Raw genomic sequence first — 22,698 nt, forward strand, 5'->3', positions numbered from 1 at the left:
AGTTTTTATTTTGAGTGTTTAACGTTGATGTTTTTCCCCTTGTCTTTTCAACACAATTCAGCAAGCTGCCATGTTAACTTTTACGCAAAACTCCTCATTGGATATGAGAATTTACATTAAGCTGTGAGCAATTAAAGTCTGATGTCTTTTTCCAGATCTCCATTTAAAATGTAAATTAAAGGGCAGAGGGAAAAATAACTTCCCTTATGTCACTTAAATTATCCCTTAAGATTACAGGAAACTATTCATTTTTTCAAACTAGGAGGAACCAAAAACGTATTTCCCCTTCCCACTCTTCACAACAGAAAATGCTGATGCAATGAGATGCTCTTCTTAATAATAGAACTTTCTGGCTGACTTAAAGGCTAAAATTGACATTTTAAACCATACATGTCCTTGTTTTTGTTAAGTGGATTTCACTCAATTTAGCCACAGTCATCCCCAAACCTTAACAGTCTCCACCCTTCTCCCAAGTCAAATCCCACTGCTGTTGTTAAGTTTTGTGTGGCCACACACAACCAATCCTAATAGCTAACATTTTAACACTAGCTTACTATGATGGTGGCCTTTAAGTATTTCACATGTATTAACTGATTGAATCCTTGCAAAGAATTCCAGGGTTGGTCTTGTTACTATCTTCATTTTTTCAGATGAAGAAACCAAGTCACAGTCGAGTGTCGCTCTCTTAGCTGTTATCTGGGCTTGTGAAGACTTGATATACGAGGCTCTGGATAAAATCCTACATAAATGCAGGGAAACAGACGTGTATAAACACAAATCACTAACACCTTGATCTTCTAGTTCTGTGGTAAAGGAGCAGGTTACCTAGTCCTCAAATTCTTCTACCTATATTTTTAAATGGGAATAATGCTATCTGCTTCATGAGATATTGTGAAATAGGCCAATCTTCTCAAACTCTTCTGAACTCAAACTCTTCTAAACTTACTCTTCTAAACTCTTCTCAAACTCTTATAGATACAGAAGTTTATTCACAAGATAAACTTCTACCTAAGGTTTCTATTTTTAAGAAATAAGAATTTTTAAAAATAGTTTTTCTATATTCTGACAAGGTACTGTAAGGTATATGAGTTAAGGATATCCCTTCCCATGATTTCCAATCCTATATTGTTCCAACCTGGGCAACATGGTGAAACCCTGTCTCTATGAAAAAAAAAAAATAAGACAAAAATCAGCTAGGCAAGCTGGAGTAAGCCTTAGTACCAGCTACTTGGGAGGATGAGGTGGGAGGATGGCTTGAGCCAGGAAAGCAGGAGTTGCAGTTAAGCCAAGATCACGCCACTGCACTCCAGTCTGGGCAACACAGTCAGACCGCCTCAAAAAAAAGGAAAAAATAAAAAAACAGTTCCCCGTAGTAAACATTTTGCTTTGTTTCACTACTAGCTACTCAGCACAGGCCTCTACCAAACAACCTGAAACAAAGTAGCCTAAAAGTATTATACCATAACAACCTCTCAGACAACATTTTCTTTTTTTTTTTTTTTTTTTTTTTTCTTTTTTTTCCAGACAACATTTTCATGGGAAGTGATCCAAACAGGCTTAGAGGGTTATGGTGGGATGGAAAAAAAAAAAAAATTATGGCATTTGTATCCATATAGTTTAGAATGAGATCTGGGTTCTCGAAATTCTATGAAATCATGAAAAGGAAGAAAACTGTTTGGATGCTAAACTTAAGATGCAACATCAGCTCTTCAATTCAGCCCAATTTCCCCCAAATTGATGGTCGCAAGGCACGGGCAGCTTGCTCCTTCGCTGGCAGTGTAGGACACTTGTTTCCTAATCAAATGTAACTTTTAAAATGTTTATTTCTTTAAAAAATGAATATGGTATGTAGTAAAAACTCAAGAAATTTTACAAATGTCTTTCCTCACATGTATCATTTCCCCTAATCTTCAATCAATAATATTGTTTACAAAGAAAAATACCCAGGCAAAACCACACTGGAACTCAGCTCTCCTAACACTTGGTCCAGGCATTGGTCTACAGCTTTAGTTTTACTACCTAATACTGAAATAAAAAATGAGCCATTACTTTATAATTATGGAAGGCTAAGAATTAGTCATTTTTTCTACATTCTACCTTAAAAAAAAAATTATGCAAACTGATAGTTACTTAGTATCTTTAACATACTTAAAATTGTAAACAATGTAAAAACACAGAAACATTAAGTATCTATTTCTCTTTAATTAAATGTATCTCCTACTTAAATGGGATGTGTGGAGGAAGATTTCTTCTTCCAGATAATCAATACTTCATCTTTGTTTAGTGCCTTTAAATAATAAATATCACATTACTTTTTAAATGGTTTTATTTTACGTACAAATAATGAACATACGTTGTACCCATAAATTCTACCTTCCAAAATCAGCAGCTTTTTAAAAGAAAACCACATAATAACTTTTAAAAGGCGCTGGGATTCCTCTGCTTCTAGATCACTGCTGGGCTAGAAAAATAAAGTTTGTTCTACCAGGAATCGCAAGTGAGAACTGAATATTCTCCGAAGTGGAAATTCTAGAGTGTAGTGGCACTCCAGGCAAAGATTATTCAGTTCTCATCCCCAACATCCACAACTACCTATCAGAAGGGTTAAACCAGGTCAAAACAGTCCAGCATAATGTAGGTTTCATCAAACAATGTCATTATGCTCTTCTAAGATACAAATAAACCAAAACAGGAAATACTAAAACAAAAATAATATCTGATACTGCCATACAAATTGTTAGTTCCTTTTTGTATCCCCCTCTTCTATAACATTAACAAAGAGAATATTTTACCGCAAAGAATATTTTATTTTATACATCACTAGCCATGAATTTTTGCCATTAGTTACTATACAAATGCTGCCTGGTGCCATTACCCAAATAGCATAACCATTTTACATCCACAATTCACTTCTATAGTTATAAGCAGAATTTTCATGATTTACTTAAGTACATCTATCAGTGAAGATTTAACACTGAGATGCAATCTAACATCCGTAATACCTGATGTTATGTAGAAGGCAATGTAGGAAAGATGTATTTTAATCACTTTTCATTTAAGTGACCTTATGTAAAAAATAAGATAATTTAGCAGTTCCAAGTATCCAAAGGGTCTTTTCAAATGTACACAAAAGAAATGGTTACAGAGATTTTTAAGGAGCATCTTCCATGTCCACATCCTCTTGTAACTGCTGTACCATTTTCTCTTCCAACTGCTTCCCTTTGCCTTTAATAAAAACAAGTAAAAAATAAACAACTTAATTCAATGTGACCTTACAGAATTCACATCAACACTTTATAAAGGATCCTGCATGTTTTAAAGTAATATAAGCCATTCCTAAGAAATTTAATAACAGCTAAACTAACATAGGTCTTATGATATGTCATGCATCAAATAAACATTCTACATACATTTGCTCATTTCACCTTCCTAACAACCCCCATTTTAAATACGAGAAAACTGAGGCTCCAAGACAGATTAACTTGCTGAAGGTCACTCAACTAGAAAGTCATATAAGTCAAAGCGCTGGCATGTGAACTCCGGCCATCTGGATCCAAGGTCCCTGCTCTTAACACTGTTCTATCTACCTCAAAAAGGATTACCTAAAAAATTAGATAACAATGGTTCCTTTCTGGTGCTTTTTAACTATCAGTTTGTTATCATGTATATGTGAAACAAATGCTCCAGAATTTTGTCTACTTTAATAAAATTTGGTACAAAAATAATACAAGTAGATTTACACAAACGTACTCAACATGTGATTACAGAATTTGACCTTTACTAACATTTCTTTCCCTTTAAGTGATCTACCTAAGTAAATTGCATAAGAGACTGTACTTGGTGTTAGCTGAGTAAAAGAAACAGTAGTCCAAATTTTAGTATCAGAATCACCTGGAATGCTACTGAACAGTGGCTCAGACTCAAAGAGCCTCGGCCTATGTATTTATATTAAGTTCCCCAAGTTGGTAATTCCGAGACCGACCAAAGTTTGAGAAACACTAATATAAAACATTGTCCAAAAATCATCTACAAAACTATTGCTCAAATAATTTTGCTTAACTTGGGGAGATACGGAACATAGAATTCAATGAAGGGAAAAAAAACACCATATAAATAGATTACAACTGGGAAATACACTGAATAAATTACATTTTAATAGACCAAATCATATCATACATTTACTGGGAAAGATAGTATTTAAAGGAAAAAATACCCAAAGTTAGTTGGTACCCAAATACACAGACCACAAAAATCTAGATTTTTCATTTTTCTTCTTAAAGCAGTAAACTCCTGTGCAACATAGTACTCACCTGCAAGAGGGGCTCGGATAAGATGGATGTTTTGCTTGACTTCTTTGATATCCTGAACTTTCTGTAGCTCTTTATTTTTCTTCAATCTACAACAAAATACATTAAAGCCAAAATTTCAGTTGCTAACACTGCTTTAAGCGGCATCAGTTCACAATACAGCTTCTAAATGTTGTTACTTCAGTTAGCCCCACAGATGGGGAATGGAAACATGATGGCTGCCCTTCTGTTCACTCCCCTTTCTTCTCCCCACAACACCCCCCATCCAGCAGCAGCATCAACACCAAGTGAATAAAGAGCCTCTCAGTTCTCTCACATTATTCCCAAATGACAAGTGGTGAACATAACCTAAAAGAGATGTATACCTTACACTTATTCCCAAATCTAAGGTAAGGTCACCTGTTAAGCCCTTACAAATGTACATTTTCTTCCCTAACAACTCAAACTTGTGGTTTTCTATTTCGTAATTAGCTCAAAATAGGATTCCTACCCTACCACAACACTTGTTCATGCATTCATTCTTTGTACTTAAGAATGGCACAAAATGGGAGCTCAATATATATTTGCTGAGTAAACGAAGGATGTGAGTCATGAAAAGAAGTAGTGCTTGGCTGGGCGCGGTGGCTCACGCCTATAATCCCAGCACTTTGGGAGGCCAAGATGGGCAGATCACGAGGTCAGGAGTCGAGACCATCCTGGCTAACATGGTGAAACCCCGTCTCTACTAAAAATACAAAAAATTAGCCGGGCGTGGTGGCGGGCACCTGTAGTCCCAGCTACTAGGGAGGCTGAGGCAGAAGAATGGCAGGAACCTGGGAAGCGGAGCCTGCAGTGAGCCAAGATGGCACCACAGCACTCCAGCCTGGGCGACAGAGCGAGACTCAGTCTCAAAAAAAAAAAAAAAGAAAACAAGGAGTACTCTACTACATAAAACAATCTTTAACCCTTTAACTGTTACAGTGCCTAGATCTTTTCTTCTCAAATAGATAAATCTCTGTTATATAATTTTTAAAAAACCACTGGGTAATTAAAAGAGCACAAAACACATGATATTCAATAAAAATGCTAACAGACTAGTCCTCAAACATTTTTCTGAAATGCTTTAAAATTTTTAAGCCACAAAGCTGCTGGCACGTGCTTCTTTTCCTTGACATATTCCATAGCAATTAATTTTAAAGCTAATGGTCCTGCTCTGAAAAGAATAGCTGATTCCAAGCTGGGGAAGGGGAAACATCTTGTTACCTATGAAACATGAATGCACTCAAAGAATGAGGAGAACTGTCAAAATGACATAACAGTCTGCCTAAAGGAACTCCCACAGGCCAAACGTGGGCCACTTAGAACATCAAAATAAATAATGACAATAAAGAATTATAACCCAATGTATACCATAAGAATCCATGAATACAGCCGGGCGCGGTGGCTCAAGCCTGTAATCCCAGCACTTTGGGAGGCCGAGACGGGCGGATCACCAGGTCAGGAGATCGAGACCAGCCTGGCTAACATGGTGAAACCCCGTCTCTACTAAAAAATACAAAAATCTAGCCGGGCGAGGTGGCGGGCGCCTGTAGTCCCAGCTACTCGGGAGGCTGAGGCAGGAGAATGGGGTAAACCCGGGAGGCGGAGCTTGCAGTGAGCTGAGATCCGGCCACTGCACTCCAGCCTGGGCCACAGAGCCAGACTCCCTCTCAAAAAAAAAAAAAAAAGAAAAAAGAATCCATGAATACACACAGATGTAATATGAGTGAAGGAATAAATCTTGAAATTGATGGAAAAGAGAAAGTTCTTTCTTACATGAGAAAATCAACTAAAAAATGTAGAAGAAATGATGGAATTAGAAAAACCACCATTTGGCAACAATCACAACAATAGTAGTAACTGATTCAGGCAAGACTCTAATGAAAACCAAAACCAGTAGGTACAAGTTTGAGGAGTAATAGGCTCTTTACTGAATCTCTATGTATCTCCCCCAAGAGATGTACTGATTATAAGGAAAACAAACTAGTAACCTTCCAGTGGAGAAACCTAACAGACATCACCTTAATCAAATGATCAAAGTTAACATCACCAGAAAGGTGACATCATGTGCTTCCCGATATGATGCATGAGAAGGGTATGCCATCATTTCTGTGACATCCCTGCCAAAGGCGCCTAAACAAAATCTAACGAGGAAGATATCAGACAAACCCAAATTGAACAACATTCTATACAATAACTTCACCTATACTCTTCAAAACTATCACTGTCATGTAAAATAAAGAAAGATGAGAAACTGTCCAGATTAAAGGAGCCTGAAGAAATATGAAGGACTTTCCACTGCTATGGACGTAATCAGAATAACTGGTGAGGTCTAAACAAAGTTCATAGATTATATAATAGTATTATATCAATGTTAATTTCCTGACTGATAGATAACCACACTGTGTTTAAGAGAATGTTATTTTTAGATTACATACACTTCAGTATACTTAGAAGGAAAAAGCGTTATGGTCTTCAATACACTGTGACAGGGATAAAGTAAATGTAAAGTGCTAGCAGAATATACAAGAGTTCTTCATATTATTCCTGGAAGTTTTTGGTAAGTCTGAAGTTATGTCAAAATAAAAAATTAAAAAAAAAAAAATACGAATGCCTCTAAATATCTACTAGTAATTACTTTCCAAAAGTTACTCCACATAAATATTCATACCTGTTCATTATAAATTTAGCTTGGCGTTTCTGTTTGATCTCTTCAACTCTCTTCATTGCATCAACTACAAAAAAGTTCATAAGAGTTAGCAAATGTACGCACATTCAAGCAGTATGATCAACAACTGCATTAACAAGCACTTCTTTATTATTCTGATTTAGAAATGAATTTACATGAAAAAAAATCATTACAAAAACAATCCTACTCAAAAAGCTGAAGGTATATACTCATGGCCATCATCACTCTCAACATTCTGTCTAACAAGTATCATTTCTCTAATTTTTATTTGACAAAAGTCTCTGTTGCTGTTAAATTTTCCTTCCACTTTAAACCAATCCAATGCTTTTCAAATTTTACTATAAAGAGAACTTGGACTATTGACAACTAATCTCATTCTTAACTTGTAATTTCCATGAATAAAGACAGCATCTTTCTGGTTATGAACACTTAAAGTGCCTGGGATATGGTCAGCACATGATATTGGCAGAATGAACCAATCAATCAATACTAATATGTTCTAGACCACAAAAATCCAACTGTTTTAGAAAATGTCTACAGGAGCGTTGGCTAAAAGGGGGCTGAGTTCAACTATGCTCTAAAATCTCTATTAGTACTATCCAATGAAAGACAAACCACATATGAAATTTTAAATTTTCTAGTAGCCATATTTTTTAAAGTAAAAAGGAACAGGTGGAAATTTAATGATACATTTTATTTAACCCAAATTTTCCAAATACTGTCATTCAACATGCAATCTATATAAAATTATTAGTGAAATATTTTATTCCTGTTTTCATATTGTCTTCAAAATCCAGCATTCATTTCACATTTACAGCACAACGCAATTTAGATTAGCCACATTTCAAGTGCTCAGTGGCTCAGACACCACAACTTCTGATCTAGCTCTTTACAGTGTAGTCTGCAGATCTACAGAATAAGATATTTATATAGTCTTAAAGTATCTCCCAAAAGTACACTTATTCATTAAAAAGAGTAAAACGGTAACACAGGATTTCAGGCCCCACACAAACCTATATCTGAATCTACATTTTAACAAAAACCACCAGGACAATCTTTAAGACCTCTAGTATTAAAGCAACATTTACATAAATAATTCTAAGAAAATGTCAACTATAAATCTGCATATGCTGTAGCTCAGAATTAATAATATGCTGGATATGTAACTTTTTTTCTTTGTCTTTCAGCAAAAATAAGGACAAGTTCTAGTACCCAGAAGCATTTCCACACTTTAAACTTATTTAGAAGGGAAATAAACACAAGTGGCAGGAAAATCCTTTCCAAAGAATAATATACTGTATTTCCAAATATTCCAGAAGATTGAAATATTTTGAACCTAAGAAGCATCTGACTGTACAATTCACAACTACAAAGATATGGAACCAACCTAAGTGCCCATCGACCAACAAGTGGGTAAAGAAAATGCGGTATTTATACATGATGGAATAGTACTCACCCAACAAAAGGAACAAAACAATGTCTTTTGCAGCAACTTGGATGGAACTGGAGGTCATTATTCTAAATGAAGTAACCCAGGAATAGAAAACCTAATACTGTATGTCCTCACTTACAAGTGGTGGCTAAGCTATGGCACGCAAAGGCATACAGAGCAATATAATGGACTATGGGGACTCAAAAGTGGGGGTGGGGCGGGGTAAGGGGTAAAAACTATATATTGGGTACAATGTACACTACTCAGGTGATGGATGCACTAAAATCTCAGATTTTGCCAATCTACAATTAATCCATGTAACCAAAAAAACCACTTGTACCCCAAAAGCTACTAAGATTAGAAAAAAGTTCAACAAAAATAAAATAAGTAAAAAGTTAAAAAAAAAAAACCTGAAGACATTAAAAATTCACCTGCAACACAGACAGCCATGAGGGATAAAGTGCAAACTACTTTTCCTGGTATTTTTGAAATTCTAACATACTACTGTTTCTACAGACATCAATACCTTAACAAAGGTTGTTCAATCCATGTCCTCACATAATTTGATAATGTAAGTAATGAACATACAACTCTTGTCAACAGATTAGTTTATAGACCAAATGATATTGAAATATGAGGGGTGTGGAGAATCAATAAATCTCTTAGAAGAATAATATATTGTTCTGGAACAATACTGAAAACAACTTTTATTAATTGTGTAAAACACCAGGAAAGAATCTTAAATTCCAAAGACTCTCATCCTATATACCTAGCACTCATACTGTCCACTTAGCAGATCTTCCTAGAAAAAACTATTTTTAGGATCCCAGTAAAAAGGAAAGCAGAATCAGTGCAGGGAAAAAAAAAAAATCTACAAAGCACTGTTTCTTACAGAATTTACAGATGTACAAATGAGGGGGGCAAGAGAATGAGACTCTGTAATAAAACCTAACAGAAACAATAAAATAGGAGTACTCAGTAAATGCACCTAGAGGGCAGAGACTGTGTGTGACCTGTTCATCTTTGTATACCACAGGCAGTGTTTAATAAATGTGCAATGAATTAAAAGAAAGTAAGAACTGCAGAGAACATTACCATTACAGCATGTGAAGTCATACAGAACACAGCAGTATTTCTCTTGAGCAATATAACACGAAACTAGCATGGTGGACCATAGAACTGATTATTCACGTATCACTGAAATTGGATATGCACCTCATTTCAACAACCACCTAAATACCCACTAAGTCAAAGCAGTTACAAAATATGTAAAAATGATCTGGAGCTGCTGTCTTCAAGCAATAACAACAACAACAAAAGCAAAGGTCAAAATGAAATAAAACTGAATGAAATCCAGAAATGCTTCAGGACAGGCACAGTGGCTCACGCCTGTAATCCCAGCACTTTGGGAGACTGAGGCGGGCGGACTGTCTGAGCTCAGAAGCTTGCCACCAGCCTGAGTAACATGGTGAAACCCTGTCTCTACTAAAATACAAAAAAAATTAGCCGGGCATGGCAGCATGTGCCTGTAGTCCCAGCTACTCAGGAGGCTGAGGCAGGAAAATTGCTTGAACCCGGGAGGCGGAGGTTGCAGTGAGCCGAGATCACACCACTGCACTCCAGCCTGGGCAACAGAGCAAGACTCCGTCTCAAAAAAAAAAAAAAAAGAAATGCTTCAGGACTTTCCAATAATGTCCTTGATAAGGATGCCTTTTGAAATCAATTTAATAATCCTATAAGTTAATCTCTTTAGAAATCCTTGAGTTTGAATAAGTGTTATTTCCTTATCAAATAAACCCAATAAAAATCAATTGCTTTTCAGAAATTAACTCTTCCTCTAATTATAAAGCAGAAGGAAAAGACTTTTTTTTTAAAAAGGGGGTAGGAGAGACCCAAAGGGTACAATAATTAGGGCTAAGTATAGAAAAGGCAATTCCAAATCTAAACTCCAATTTCTCCACATGGTCCAGGGTAAACAAAGCTTTAGAACAAACTTGACCAACCCACAGCCCAACATAAATTCGTAAACTTTTTTAAAACATAAACAGAGTTTTTTGCAATTTTTTTTTTCTTAGCTCATCAGCTATCATTAGTGTTAGTGTATTTTATATGTGCCCTAAGACAATTCTTCTTCCAATGTGGCCCAGGGAAGCCAAAGATTGGATGCCCCTGGTTTAGAAGGTGTAAATACTACTACAAAGGTCCACACATTTTCAATTCTTCCCCTGAAGTCTCGTGACTGACTGGAGTACAGAAAGGGATGCCCTGCCTATGATCTATTAGGCGAGTAATAAAGTTTGTGGAATTCTAAGCCTTACAGACTCTGGTTAACAAACCACATCACCCCCACACCCAACACTAGAAATGGCTACAGGCTGCACAAAGGTAACCATGGGAAGAAAAGAAGGCAGGGCCGGTGCCCGGCGTGGTGGCTCACGCCTGTAATCCCAGCACTTTGGGAGGCCAAGCCGGGTGGATCACTTGAGGTCACGAGTTCAAGGCCACCCTGGCCAACACGGCGAAAACCCACCTCTACTAACAATACAAAAATTAGCCAGGTGTGGTGGCATGCGCCTGTAATCCTAGCTACCCAGGAGGCTGAGGCAGGAGAACTGCTTGAACCTGGAAGGCAGCGACTGCAGTGAGCCGAGATCATGCCACTGCACTCCAGCCGGGTGGACAGAGCAACACTTTGACTCTCAAAGAAAAAATAATAATAATAATAATAATAATGATAATAATAAAAAGGCAGGGCCAAGGGTCCCAAACATCCAAACATACACAAATGTTGTAGAACCTACAAGCGAGCTTAAGGGATTAACTTTTTCTACATATGGGACTTTTTTCATTAAACTTTCTGCCTACTTCAGGGAAAAAAAGAAAAAACTAGGTATTATTGCTTTTAATTTCAGAAGATTACAACTTCATTTTTTACCTAAGTCAAACACTTAGAAATTCTCAGGACATTTGTAATGATGACCTTAAGCACTACACTTTTTAATTTTAATTATAAGGTATACAGAATACAAGTTTATATCCTAAACTATACAGTCTAAACATGTGAAGTGTGTTAGGTTTTGTGTGTATTTTAACGGTCCCACACTCACCCTAAAACGGTATTTTCCTTCTCTATTTTTTTCAGCTACTTATATGTTTTTACACCTCTGTGTGGGCACTTCAAGTAGTATCAAAGTGAATAATTACATTATTTTAAAATGAACACACCAGCCAATTGTAAAAAAAAAAAAAAAAAATGATAAAAGATATGACTACAACAGAACCATTAAAATGAGGATAAAATAATAAAAGCCAGGCGATGACAAATGGAAAATTCAATATTTAAACAACAAGCTGACACTTAAAGTTATAGTATTATCCCAAACCAGTCTCTCCTCAAAATTATTGGTATTTTTCTGTGACTTACTAGTTTTATTCCATAGCTCTCGCTGGTATTTGATAGGTTCATTTCTACGTTTTTCAAATTCAAATGAATTATCCTGTAAGAGGGAACAGAGGAGATAAAAATAAAGTTTTAAGAAAAGTAGAAAGGAAATATTTCTTAAAACATCTTCCTTTTCATAAGTGTTCTGAGTGAACATACATCAAGATTCACCCCTCAGGGTGATCTCAGAGAATACAGGTTTTCAAACTTTTTCTCCTTTCACACCTCCCTACTGAAAACATAACTCTATATAACGGTGATTCTCAAAGAGAGAGGAGGAGTCGGTAACACCTCCATCCCTCAGAACGGCGTATGACAATTACCAGGATTACAAACTGAAAAACCTTCCCCATTTCCATTCCCAGATATGATTCAAAGCCAGAAAACTCTGAATTACATTGAACCATATGAAACTGCCATTTTTCACAGATCAAAAAAAGTCAACATCAAGAATTCCATGTCCTTCCTGTAGGAGACAGAAAAAGAGAGAAACCTTCATATGGTTCAACCAAATATCTATCTGTTATAGCAAAAAGGTATGAAAACTATATATATCTTCAAACAAATGAGGTGCTACTCTGCAGAATATAAGTCAGGCCCTACATTTCTTCAGATCTCCTCCAAAGACTGTTACCATTGCTAGTGGCTGGTATTTTTACAGTTAATGATCCTTTTAATCTTAAAACACACAAAACAATTTTGGAAAAGCTACAGGTATTTCTTGGTTTTCAAATCTATCTGACAGGCATATAAAACAGCACCACCTCTGGATTTAGCTACTATTTCTTTTATATATACACACCTTTATTCGGAGCATAATAACCTCAGCCACAAGCTAAATAGTAATCAGTAAATGTGACTGGCAGTCTTTCCTCAGGCAGCCGCCACTTGCATTTAGGCTGCTATGCTTCTTCTCGTCCAGAATGAAAATTATTTTTGTGACAGTAATTATGATTTGGCCTTGCATCTGGTCAAACGATACTCTTTACATTCACCGCAAAGCTCTGGTATTAAGGAAGCCAGGAAAGGGCTTGATGCAAAATGCTTGCAGATACTGACTGCCCTTTAGCAATAAAAAGGTGGGAAAGGGGTCATAGGTTTGGTGGGTAAAGGAGGCCATGGACGAAGGGGACAGTTTAAAAGATCTTCCTCCCTCAAAGGTAGCCTGTACTGCATTTTCATCTCCTTTCTTTACAGGGACTGAACGTGGACAGCTTCAAAATATCCTTTTATCAATTCAATGTAACAATATAATGATGGAGGCTCACTCCATTAAATTTTCTTCCCCCTTGACTTAGCTCTAGTCCTCCTCACACCAACACTACTAATTTCTCTGCTCTCAGATACAAAGCCCTGCTAAGGAAATCCAGAAACCAATAAATGAGTCTATTATAAACTTCACCTGAGCCTTGACTGCTGTTCAGAAATCCTTTCTCTTAACTTCATCTCAAAATCTTTCAGTAGCAATTCCCAACTTCATCTCAAGCCATTTAAATGATTTTCCTTTCTCTGCAAGAGCTAAAAATAGTAGCTCCACAGAATTACAGTTTTCAGGACCATGTGAGAATGAGATTATTTCCAAAGCCAAATACAAATAAGGCACTTATTAATCACGTTATAGGAGGCCTTGCCATGACTGATTAAATGACATACACCCCTCAAATACTAAAACTGTGAAACGTGTAAAAACTCTATTGATAGCTAACTGTACTCACCACTGTAAGCTCTTTACCAGCTGCTTTCCGGAATGCCTTGGTCCACCTAACTTTGCGAGGATTGCGCTTCTTTTTAAAGTTTTTATGACATTTAGATTTGCAAAATCTGAACACCTACAAGAAAAGTTAAAATATTGAGAAGTCAACATTAAAAACTTTTCTATCATAAGATGTTACTCCTGCTACACAAAAAATACATGCCCTTCTACTTAAACTGCCATTTAGAAATGTGTAAGATATATCAGATTAAATGGAAACAACTATTTTTTGACTGTCAAACATCATCCCAACCAAAGGCTAAGGGCCCTGAAAATATTATTTTAAATTACTAATCATTTGTATAGAATAACAGAAAAATTATTTCAAATAAAGGGAATAGTTTAAGTAAAGTCATTTAAGTCCTTTCTTAATTCAGGATAATTTTCAAAATTCACTGTCTCTATACCTCAATGGGAATAAAAGTTTCAAACAACCATTCTGAAATCTCCTTTTGAGTCTTTCCGTCTTCCTTGTTGAAAGCACAAAATAATTTCAAAAGCAGCTAAAACTGGTGCTCTAATAGATTTGTTTTCGACTTATCCATAGATCTGCCAACAACATTCTTTACTACTTTAACTCTCCATCTTCATCCTAAAAGATTTAATCCTTTAATAGTGCTAACTTACAACTTGATGATGCTTCAACATGTTCCTGAAATGGCTTATTAGGACTCATTTTATAAATCTAACAGTATTATTTTGTTATTTCGTAATGCCTTAGAACACACTGCAATTTGTGTATGCCGCTGGAGAAAGTGGGAAGACAAAAAGTAATTATTTGGGGTTTGTGGATCTTGGTAAAGAAAATTAAGTTGAATTATACCTAGAAGGTATGATAGATAAATAGGTCAAAATAAACAGTACAAACACTTCAAACTAAATAAGCCTGTGTATGTATCACAAATCATACCACTTTTCACCTTCTATATATGTTGCCCTATGGGGAACCTCAAGTAGGTCACTTACACACAGTAGGACAGTTTTCTTAGAGACTGTTGCTATTAGTTTAATCCGATCCAGGCCCATACCTCCTAGAGAGCCTTCTCCTAAGAGACTAGAGTGAAAGCATGTCTATATCCTTGAGTTAATTTCAAATGGACTAGAAAATATAAGAACTACTAAAATCTCCTGGAGTAGCCTGCTATGAAATCATAAATAAAAAATGAATACATTAAAATCATTGTGAAACGAAATTTCATTTGCGTATTTTCAGCCCAAAATACTATTACCTTTTTAAATAAAAGCCTCCCACATTTAATATCTATTAGATGACCCTTAGGCAAATTCCTTTCTCTACTATTTATCTAGCAGGAGGACTAAACTTGATTTGGCTCCTCTCAATTCCAAATAGATCCAATGAGGAATCTACTTGGTTCCTTATCTAATAGGTATTACCTGAAAGGCACAATGAAGGATCTAAAGAGACTTGGAACCAGAGGAGGTGTGAAGGGGATTCAATCAGCAAATAAGGAGTATCTATGTGCCTGATGTTGTACCAGTGCTAAGGATACAAGAACAATTAAAATTTGGTACTCTACCTTGAAAAGCTTAGTCTAGCAATGTGATAGTCTCACTTTGCGATCAAGAAAGACCGAGATGAGACTAGGATATAAACAATGGGATAAAGCTATAATCATGTATAATGTAACATGTAAACACATATGAGGAAGTGATTAAATCTATAGTGGTGTAAGAGGTGGATGGCTTATGTGTCAGGCAAAGCTTTATGTTTTCAAGTTTCTCTTTTAATTTAGTCCCCTAAATGCTAACATGCTAACAAATGATCCCCCATACCTTGGACTCAAAGGTCTTCAAACTTTTCTTATTCCACTAATTCAACATGTATTTTTTTTTTTTTTTTTTTTTTTTTTTTTTTTTTGAGTCGGAGTCTAGCTCTGTCACCCAGGCTGGAGTGCAGTGGCCAGATCTCAGCTCACTGCAAGCTCCGCCTCCCGGGTTTACGCCATTCTCCTGGCTCAGCCTCCCGAGTAGCTGGGACTACAGGCGCCTGCCACCTCGCCCGGCTAGTTTTTTGTATTTTTTAGTAGAGACAGGGTTTCACCGTGTTAACCAGGATGGTCTCGATCTGCTGACCTTGTGATCCGCCCGTCTCGGCCTCCCAAAGTGCTAGGATTACAGGCTTGAGCCACCGCGCCCGGCCTCAACATGTATTAAACCCTCATTAAGACTGTATTTTTCCTGTTTGCAAAGTATGTGCAAATATGGAGAATTAGCATTAATTCTACCCTTAATCCATTTATGCCTAAGAAGAGTAAAAGGTGAAGTTTCTATTAACAACAGTCTCAGAAACTAAGAGAATAAAGGCAGAAAGACTAGTTAAAGCCTGGGAAACATAGCAAGTCCCTGTCTCTACAAAAAAAAAAAAAAAAAAAAAAAAAAAAAAAAAAAAAAAAAAAAAAATTTAATCTCCCCGTCTCTACAAAATTTTTTTTAATGTTGGGCATGGTGGTGCACACCTGTAATCCCGGCTACTCAGGATGCTGAGGAGGTAGGACTGCTTAAGCCCAGGAGACTGAGGCTGCAGAGAGCCATGATCACACCACTGCACTCCAGCCTGGGTAACAGAGAGTGAGATCCGGCCCCCAAAAAAAAGATTATGTAAGAGGCTATAATAGTAAGTGCCTAATCTGAACTAGGGCAGGAAAGCAGAAAGAAGGCAAAGACACCATTATTTTTTCAGAGGCAGGATAGGTAAGTCTTGATAACTAGATACAAAAGGTGAAAGATTCAAAGATGACTCTCATGTTTCTAGCAAAATTATTTGGGCACTTAAGAGTGGTATTAATTCACAGAGCAAAAAGATTTGAGGTACTAACGAATTCTCTTTCAGTAGGCCCACTGTGAGGTACATCCAGTGGAAAATTCAGATTTGGAGCTCAGGAGATTTAGACTTGGAAATCAAGAACATAAAAAAGGTGAGATACTTTTTCTTTATTAGTGCTTCAGGCCCTCTATCTTTTATTTCCTCCATCAACTCTCTTCTGGATCCACTGGTCTTCCTTAGGCCAAGCTGACTCCCAACCAACTCAACATTGTCCTTATTCTTCATCAACTTAACTTCCACTGTGTCTACCAAATTAATACCCAGGTCTTGACAGCTCTCACGATCTGTCGTTCTAATTCCAGTATCCAGCTGACAAGCACCCTGGACGAAAATCACAAAATCGTAACGAGATCATGTATAAAACCATACTGCCTACTCTGAATTAGACTCCAACCTGGCAATCTTTTGGTCCATTTTTATAAACTTCTTATCATGTTCCTGAGAGCAAGTATTCAAAACCTTCTACGTTCTTTTACCTTACCACACATAGCTTTGGTCCCTCATTTTCAGCTGAATCCCTTGCATCTAATTAATGGGGTCAATATCTTTGATCTGTTACAGAGATATAAAGTGAAGTCAGACTTGTAATTCTTTAGCATGTCAAATTCACCTTAATATACAGATTCTTAGACCCTCTTCCCCTCCCTTAAAGATTCCAAGCCAGTAGATCTGGTGGAAACCAAGAATCTGTAAACGCCCAGTAATTCAGAAGCAAACTTAAGAAGTCAGATTCTGAGCAACAATGTGTTTCTCTGAGAAAGAGAGGAACGGGATTCATTCTGTAATGACAGGACAAACTCATGTACCATTCAAAACGTCTTTCACAACTAGGACTCATTTAGTATTTACGTTTATACATTTACTATAATTATACTTGTAGCCCTACGCCCAAGGCTCTATCATCATTTCCAATCCAGTCACTTACTCAAACAAGTGGATTTGCACCGTTCTCTGCCTTTTCTCAAAATGTTCACTTTCCTACCACTTAGAAGGCCCCCTCCGCTCTTTCTCCCGCAAAATTCAGGATCCAAGATAAATATCACCTCCATTCTGAGTCTTTCCGTACGGGACCCTCCCCAACTCACCCGCAGTACCTAATACAGTACTACCTGCAGTAGACTTAACAGATAAGTCTACTATTAAGCAATACGGAACACTTCCATCAACCTCTACACTTTAGTATGGACCTTACCATAATGCCTGACAGCGTATACACTCTACAAAGTTTACTGGATTCAAGAACGTGGCCCACGTACACGAGTGGCCAAACAGCCCTCACAGACATCCAAGATTCCTGGTAGGCGCCAGCTGGGATCGCTCCTGAAGCTCCACGCTGCCAACGCCACCCAAGGGTGGCCTGGTAGCCAGCGCCACTCGGGACACCGGGAAGGAGAAACGCCCGAAGCGGAACGCTGAGACCGGAGCCCCAGTTAAGCCACCCTCCCACGGGAACAGCGGGAGCAACCAGGGCCAAACCCAGCAGACGCAGAAGCACCCGGCACCTAGTCGCCGCGCCCAGGAACCGCGGAAGCTAGGCTGAAGCGCAGACTGGTCTCAGTCGCCTCACCTTGCAATCGTTGCGGACGAACATCATGCCGTGTCCAGGGTAGATGGGCCCCGAACAGAAATAACACTTCTCGATACGCATGTTGAACCCGCGTGGGACCCCACCAAACAAACGCCAAGCTTGAAAGGAAGTGACGTAGCCGCGTCACCGGAAGTGACCTTCTTCCCCCTTCCCCCGACCGGAAAAAGGCAAGCGTCCTTAGTTCTCGCGGGTCAGTTAGACGAGAAGCGAACACGACTGTGCCTGCCGAGGCCGTGCGGTCAAAAGCGCTGCCGTTTGACGCAGGCGCAGAGCTGCAGACTAGACCTGTTCGCTCTTACTTTGGGGAAATACGGTTTTGCGCCACCTTCTGAACTCGCTCTCACAGCGCCTATTTTTTTTCTCTCTGTATGTCGGCATTTACGCACGTTTTATGTATCTTTGGTTTGTGCTTTGCTCCGGAGTGCTCTCGAGTGCGCTGTCTTAACTCGTTTGTCTACTGCCTGCCCTAAACCAGCCCTCGATTCTCGTCCCATGGTGACTTGCAGGGTGTAAGCGGCGAAGAACCTGCAATCCAGCGTTGCTTCTTCAAACATTATAATGAAAACGGTTGAGTCGTTGATGCTCCAAGGACTTTACCAGCAATTTTTTAAAATATAAAATCGTGTTCTCCGCCTCCCGCCTCCCATTTTAATTAATATACATATGTAGTAAACAAATACTTTCGGCTGGGCGCGGTGGCTTACGCCTGTAGTCCTAGCACTCTGGGAGGCCGAGGTGGGCGGATCACCTGAGGTCAGTAGTTTGAGACCAGCCTGACAAACATGGAGAAACCCCGTGTCTACTCAAAGTACAAAATTAACCGGACGTGGTGGCTCATGCCTGTAATCCCAGCTGCTCGGGAGGCTGAGGCAGGAGAATCGCTTGAATTCTGGAAGCAGAGGTTGCGGTGAGCCGAAATCGCGCCATTGTACTCTAGCCTGGACAACAGCAGCGAAACTCCGTCTCAAAAACAAAAAGAAAAAGAAAAACAAATACTTTTGCCAGAAACTACCTCCTTTCCTAGACGTGCTGTCTTCCTCCCCAGGGGCAAAACAGTTCCATTTGTTACCTACCAGAGCTTTTCTGTGCATAGGCAAACATGTATATTTGTGTGTTTCCCTGTCTCTATCTCCTTTTCTTTATAATACTAGTTAATATACTATTTACCCTTTTCTGCATCTTGCTGTTACCTTGTCTCCATTGGAATGTGAGCTCCATGAGGGGCAGGGATTTCATTTCGTTTGGTTTGCAACTACATCTCAGTATCTAGAATAGTCCCTGGCACATAATAGGCATTTGATACACATTTTACTGTAAACGGGTATTTAACATTCGTTTTCATATATATATATATATATATATGCCATTGTACGAAAGTATTTTAATTGGTCACTAAGCGATAATCATTCTTATCTTTTGGTATAATAAGCATCTTTACTGACACGCCTTTTCAAGAGAGGGTTTATGTAGAACTGCTGGATCAAGAGGAGCTGGATATAGATATCTAATTTTAAAATTTGGCAGATAATACTAAATTGCCTTCCAAAAGTTTTTACCAATTAACACTCAGCATCAACAAATAAGATGTCTGTTTCACTACACCCCTATGAAAAGTGATCTTTGCCAACCGGAGATGAAAATTTATCTTCTTCTTATTTCAACTTGAATTTAATGACAAATGATGTTAAGAATCTTTCACAATGTTTTTCAACTTTTTTCTGTGAATTGCCTGTTCAGGTCCTACACAGTTTTCTATTGTTGATTTTCAACAGCGCTTTACACGTTAAGGTTAGTCCTTTGCTGAAATGCATTTAGAAATTATTTCCCTATTAATATTTTAAGCTTTGCTCATGGTTTTTTCCATGCAGAAATATGTTGTTTGTATATTCAGATGTATCCAGTTTTTTATGATTTTGGATTTGGTACTTTCCTTTAAACTGCACTTCTCCAAAATTGTTTTTCAAAATGTTTTATCTTACGTTTTGTAGTTTCATTTTTTTGCATTTGAATTTTCAACTTGTCTGGAATTTAAGTATAAATGACATAGGACTCCAGTGTCTTTCCCTCAGTGCTATATGTTGATAAAGCATCCTTTCCCTCACTCACTCAAAATGTCACATCTATAGCTCCATTTCTGCACTCTGTTCCATCGTTTTACTTGTTAATGTGCCAGTGCCCAAATATTTAAATTATTGTAATTTTTTAAATAACTGGGTTTACCTCCTCTCCCTTTCTATTAGTTTTCATGCTGCTGATAAAGACATACCCTAGACTGGGCAATTTATACAGGAAAGAGGTTTAATGGACTCACAGTTCCACATGGCTGGGGACGCCTCACAATCACAGCAGAAGGCAAGGAGGAGCAAGTCACATCTTACATGGATGGCAGCAGGCAAAGAGAATGAAAACCAAATGAAAGGGGAACCCCCTTTAAAATAATCAGATCTCGTGAAACTTATGCACTATCGCAAGAAGAGTGTAGGGGAAACTGGCCCCATGATTCAATTATCTCCCACCGGGTCCCTCCCACAACACATAGGAATTATGGGAGCTATAATTCAAGATGAGATTTGGGTGAGGACACAGCCAAACCATATCACCCCTCCTTCCTTGTCCTCCTTATTCATTATTTATCTGGCTATTCTTCAACATTTATCATTTCATTTTAACTCTAGAATCAGTTTGTATAGTTATAATCTTCAAATACACACATTTTTCCTTTTATTGGATACTTTTTCTTGTCTAGTTATTCAACCAGTAATTCCAGAGTAATGTTAAATAACAAAGGCACATACCAGAAATTTTAGTAATAAGCATCTGCCCAATACTTTATTGTCAACCAAGAGACTGAAAATTATTTTACATTTCTTTATTCTTCCTCTCCTATCCTCCTCAACAATTACGGAAGAGGCTTACCAGTCTTTGCAACCTTTACACAATTCCTTCCCAACTCTCAGTTTGTTCCTGCTACTTCACCAAGAAATGTTACACTCTTCCCATACACATGAACACCCAGGTCTACCCTCTTACCTTTGATGTCAGAGGCCACATCCTTTATCTGTGTTCTGAATTCCATACCTTAAGGCTTCATCTGAGACTTTGTTCCCTTCAGTCTATGAACATACTCAGTGCTTCACTTTAGATTGAATGGGTGTGTAGCCAGCCTTAGAACTGTTTTCTTTACACCTATTTTAATGGAATACGAGATTGAACTGAAATCTTGGAAATATGATTCCTTCTCATTTTTCCTTCTTAGGGTTTATGATTCCTAGATCTAAGGGTATGTGTCTTTTATTATTACTGGAAAATTCTCAGCTAGTATGTTTTCATATAGTGCCTCTTCCTTCAGTTTCTCTAATTTCTCTTTCTGGAATTCCAACTAGATATAAGTTGGAGCGTTTTTTCTTCCCTCTATGTCTTTTAACCCCTCCAGGACTTTCTCCTTATCTCTGTTTGCTGAATTGTGGGTAATTTCCTCTGACCAGCCTTCTAGAATTTTCTCTTCAACTCTGTCCAACCTGTCATTTAACCTCTACCATTAAGTTTTGAATATCAATGGCTATATTTTTCATTGTTGGAAGTTTTTGGGTTTTTTTTTTTTTTAATTCAAACCAGTCTGGTATCTTTAATATTGTCTTCTTTTCTGGATTTTTTAGTTCCTTTCATGTTTGTGATTATCTTAAACACTTTGATTTTATGGTCTCCTTCTGATAAGAATATTATTTGAGGTTCTTAAATGCCAAATCCTGCTGGCTGTTTGGTCTGCTGGCCCTTGCTAATGATTGGAGGTAAGGATGAAGAAGAAATAGATTGTAATTTTTCATTGTAATCTCATCCATAGTAGGGTGTATTTTAGCCTGTGCAGAAATGTTCCATCTGCAAACATTTTTGCTGTGCTTCCACCAAGTAATCCAGAACAAATCACTTCTTTAAAATGTTAATTTTTGTTAATTTCTTGATTTGACATACCCAGAAAAATTAGGTATTATATACTTTAACCCTCAACCTGTGTTCAAGCAGACTTGTGATTGTAAATTTTCACAAGAGATTAAAGACATAGACGAGGTCGGCCAGGCATGGTGGCTCACGCCTGTAATCCCAGCACTTTGGGAGGCCGAAGCTCAGGAGTTCAAGAGCAGCCTGGACAAGATGGTGAAACCCCATCTCTATTAAAAATACAAAAATTAGCCGGGTATGGGTGGTGGGTGCCTGTAATCCCAGCTACTCGGGAGGCTGAGGCAGAGAATTGCTTGAACCCAGGAGGCGGAGGTTGCAGTGAGCCGAGATCATACCACTGAACTCCAGCCTGGGTGACAGAGCAAGACTCCATCTCAAAAAGAAGAAGAAGAAGAAAAAAAAAAAAACAGACCAGGTCCTGGATTTCTGTGTGTTTGGGGACAGAGGGCTGCAGTTTCAGCACCCTATTCTCAATAGGCCCAAGGTTTTCTTTATTAATTCTTTGTAGCCATTATAACAAAGCATCCTGATTACTGATACTGGCAAAACCAAACCAAAAGCAAACCACATTCAGCATCAGGTTGTTGTAAGTCCCCTCTGTTGTCTGTTTTCAAGGGGAAGAAGGTGGTCTTAGGGTATTGACCATATTTTTTTTTGAGAAATCAAC

At 37.9% G+C, this 22,698-nt stretch overlaps 1 protein-coding gene across 1 annotated transcript; it reads right to left on the bottom strand.

Annotated features, from left to right (window-relative positions):
• Positions 1-2,322: 2,322 nt before the first annotated feature.
• Positions 2,323-18,246, bottom strand: RSL24D1 (ribosomal L24 domain containing 1). Its single transcript, NM_001258062.1, is given in 6 exon segments — positions 2,323-3,225; positions 4,311-4,396; positions 6,997-7,060; positions 11,871-11,943; positions 13,604-13,717; positions 18,054-18,246. Coding segments are annotated over 6 exon segments (492 nt in total). The 5' UTR covers positions 18,135-18,246; the 3' UTR covers positions 2,323-3,151.
• Positions 18,247-22,698: the final 4,452 nt, after the last annotated feature.

Source organism: Macaca mulatta, chromosome 7 (assembly GCF_049350105.2).
Source record: "Macaca mulatta isolate MMU2019108-1 chromosome 7, T2T-MMU8v2.0, whole genome shotgun sequence".
Classification (NCBI taxonomy): domain Eukaryota; kingdom Metazoa; phylum Chordata; class Mammalia; order Primates; family Cercopithecidae; genus Macaca; species Macaca mulatta.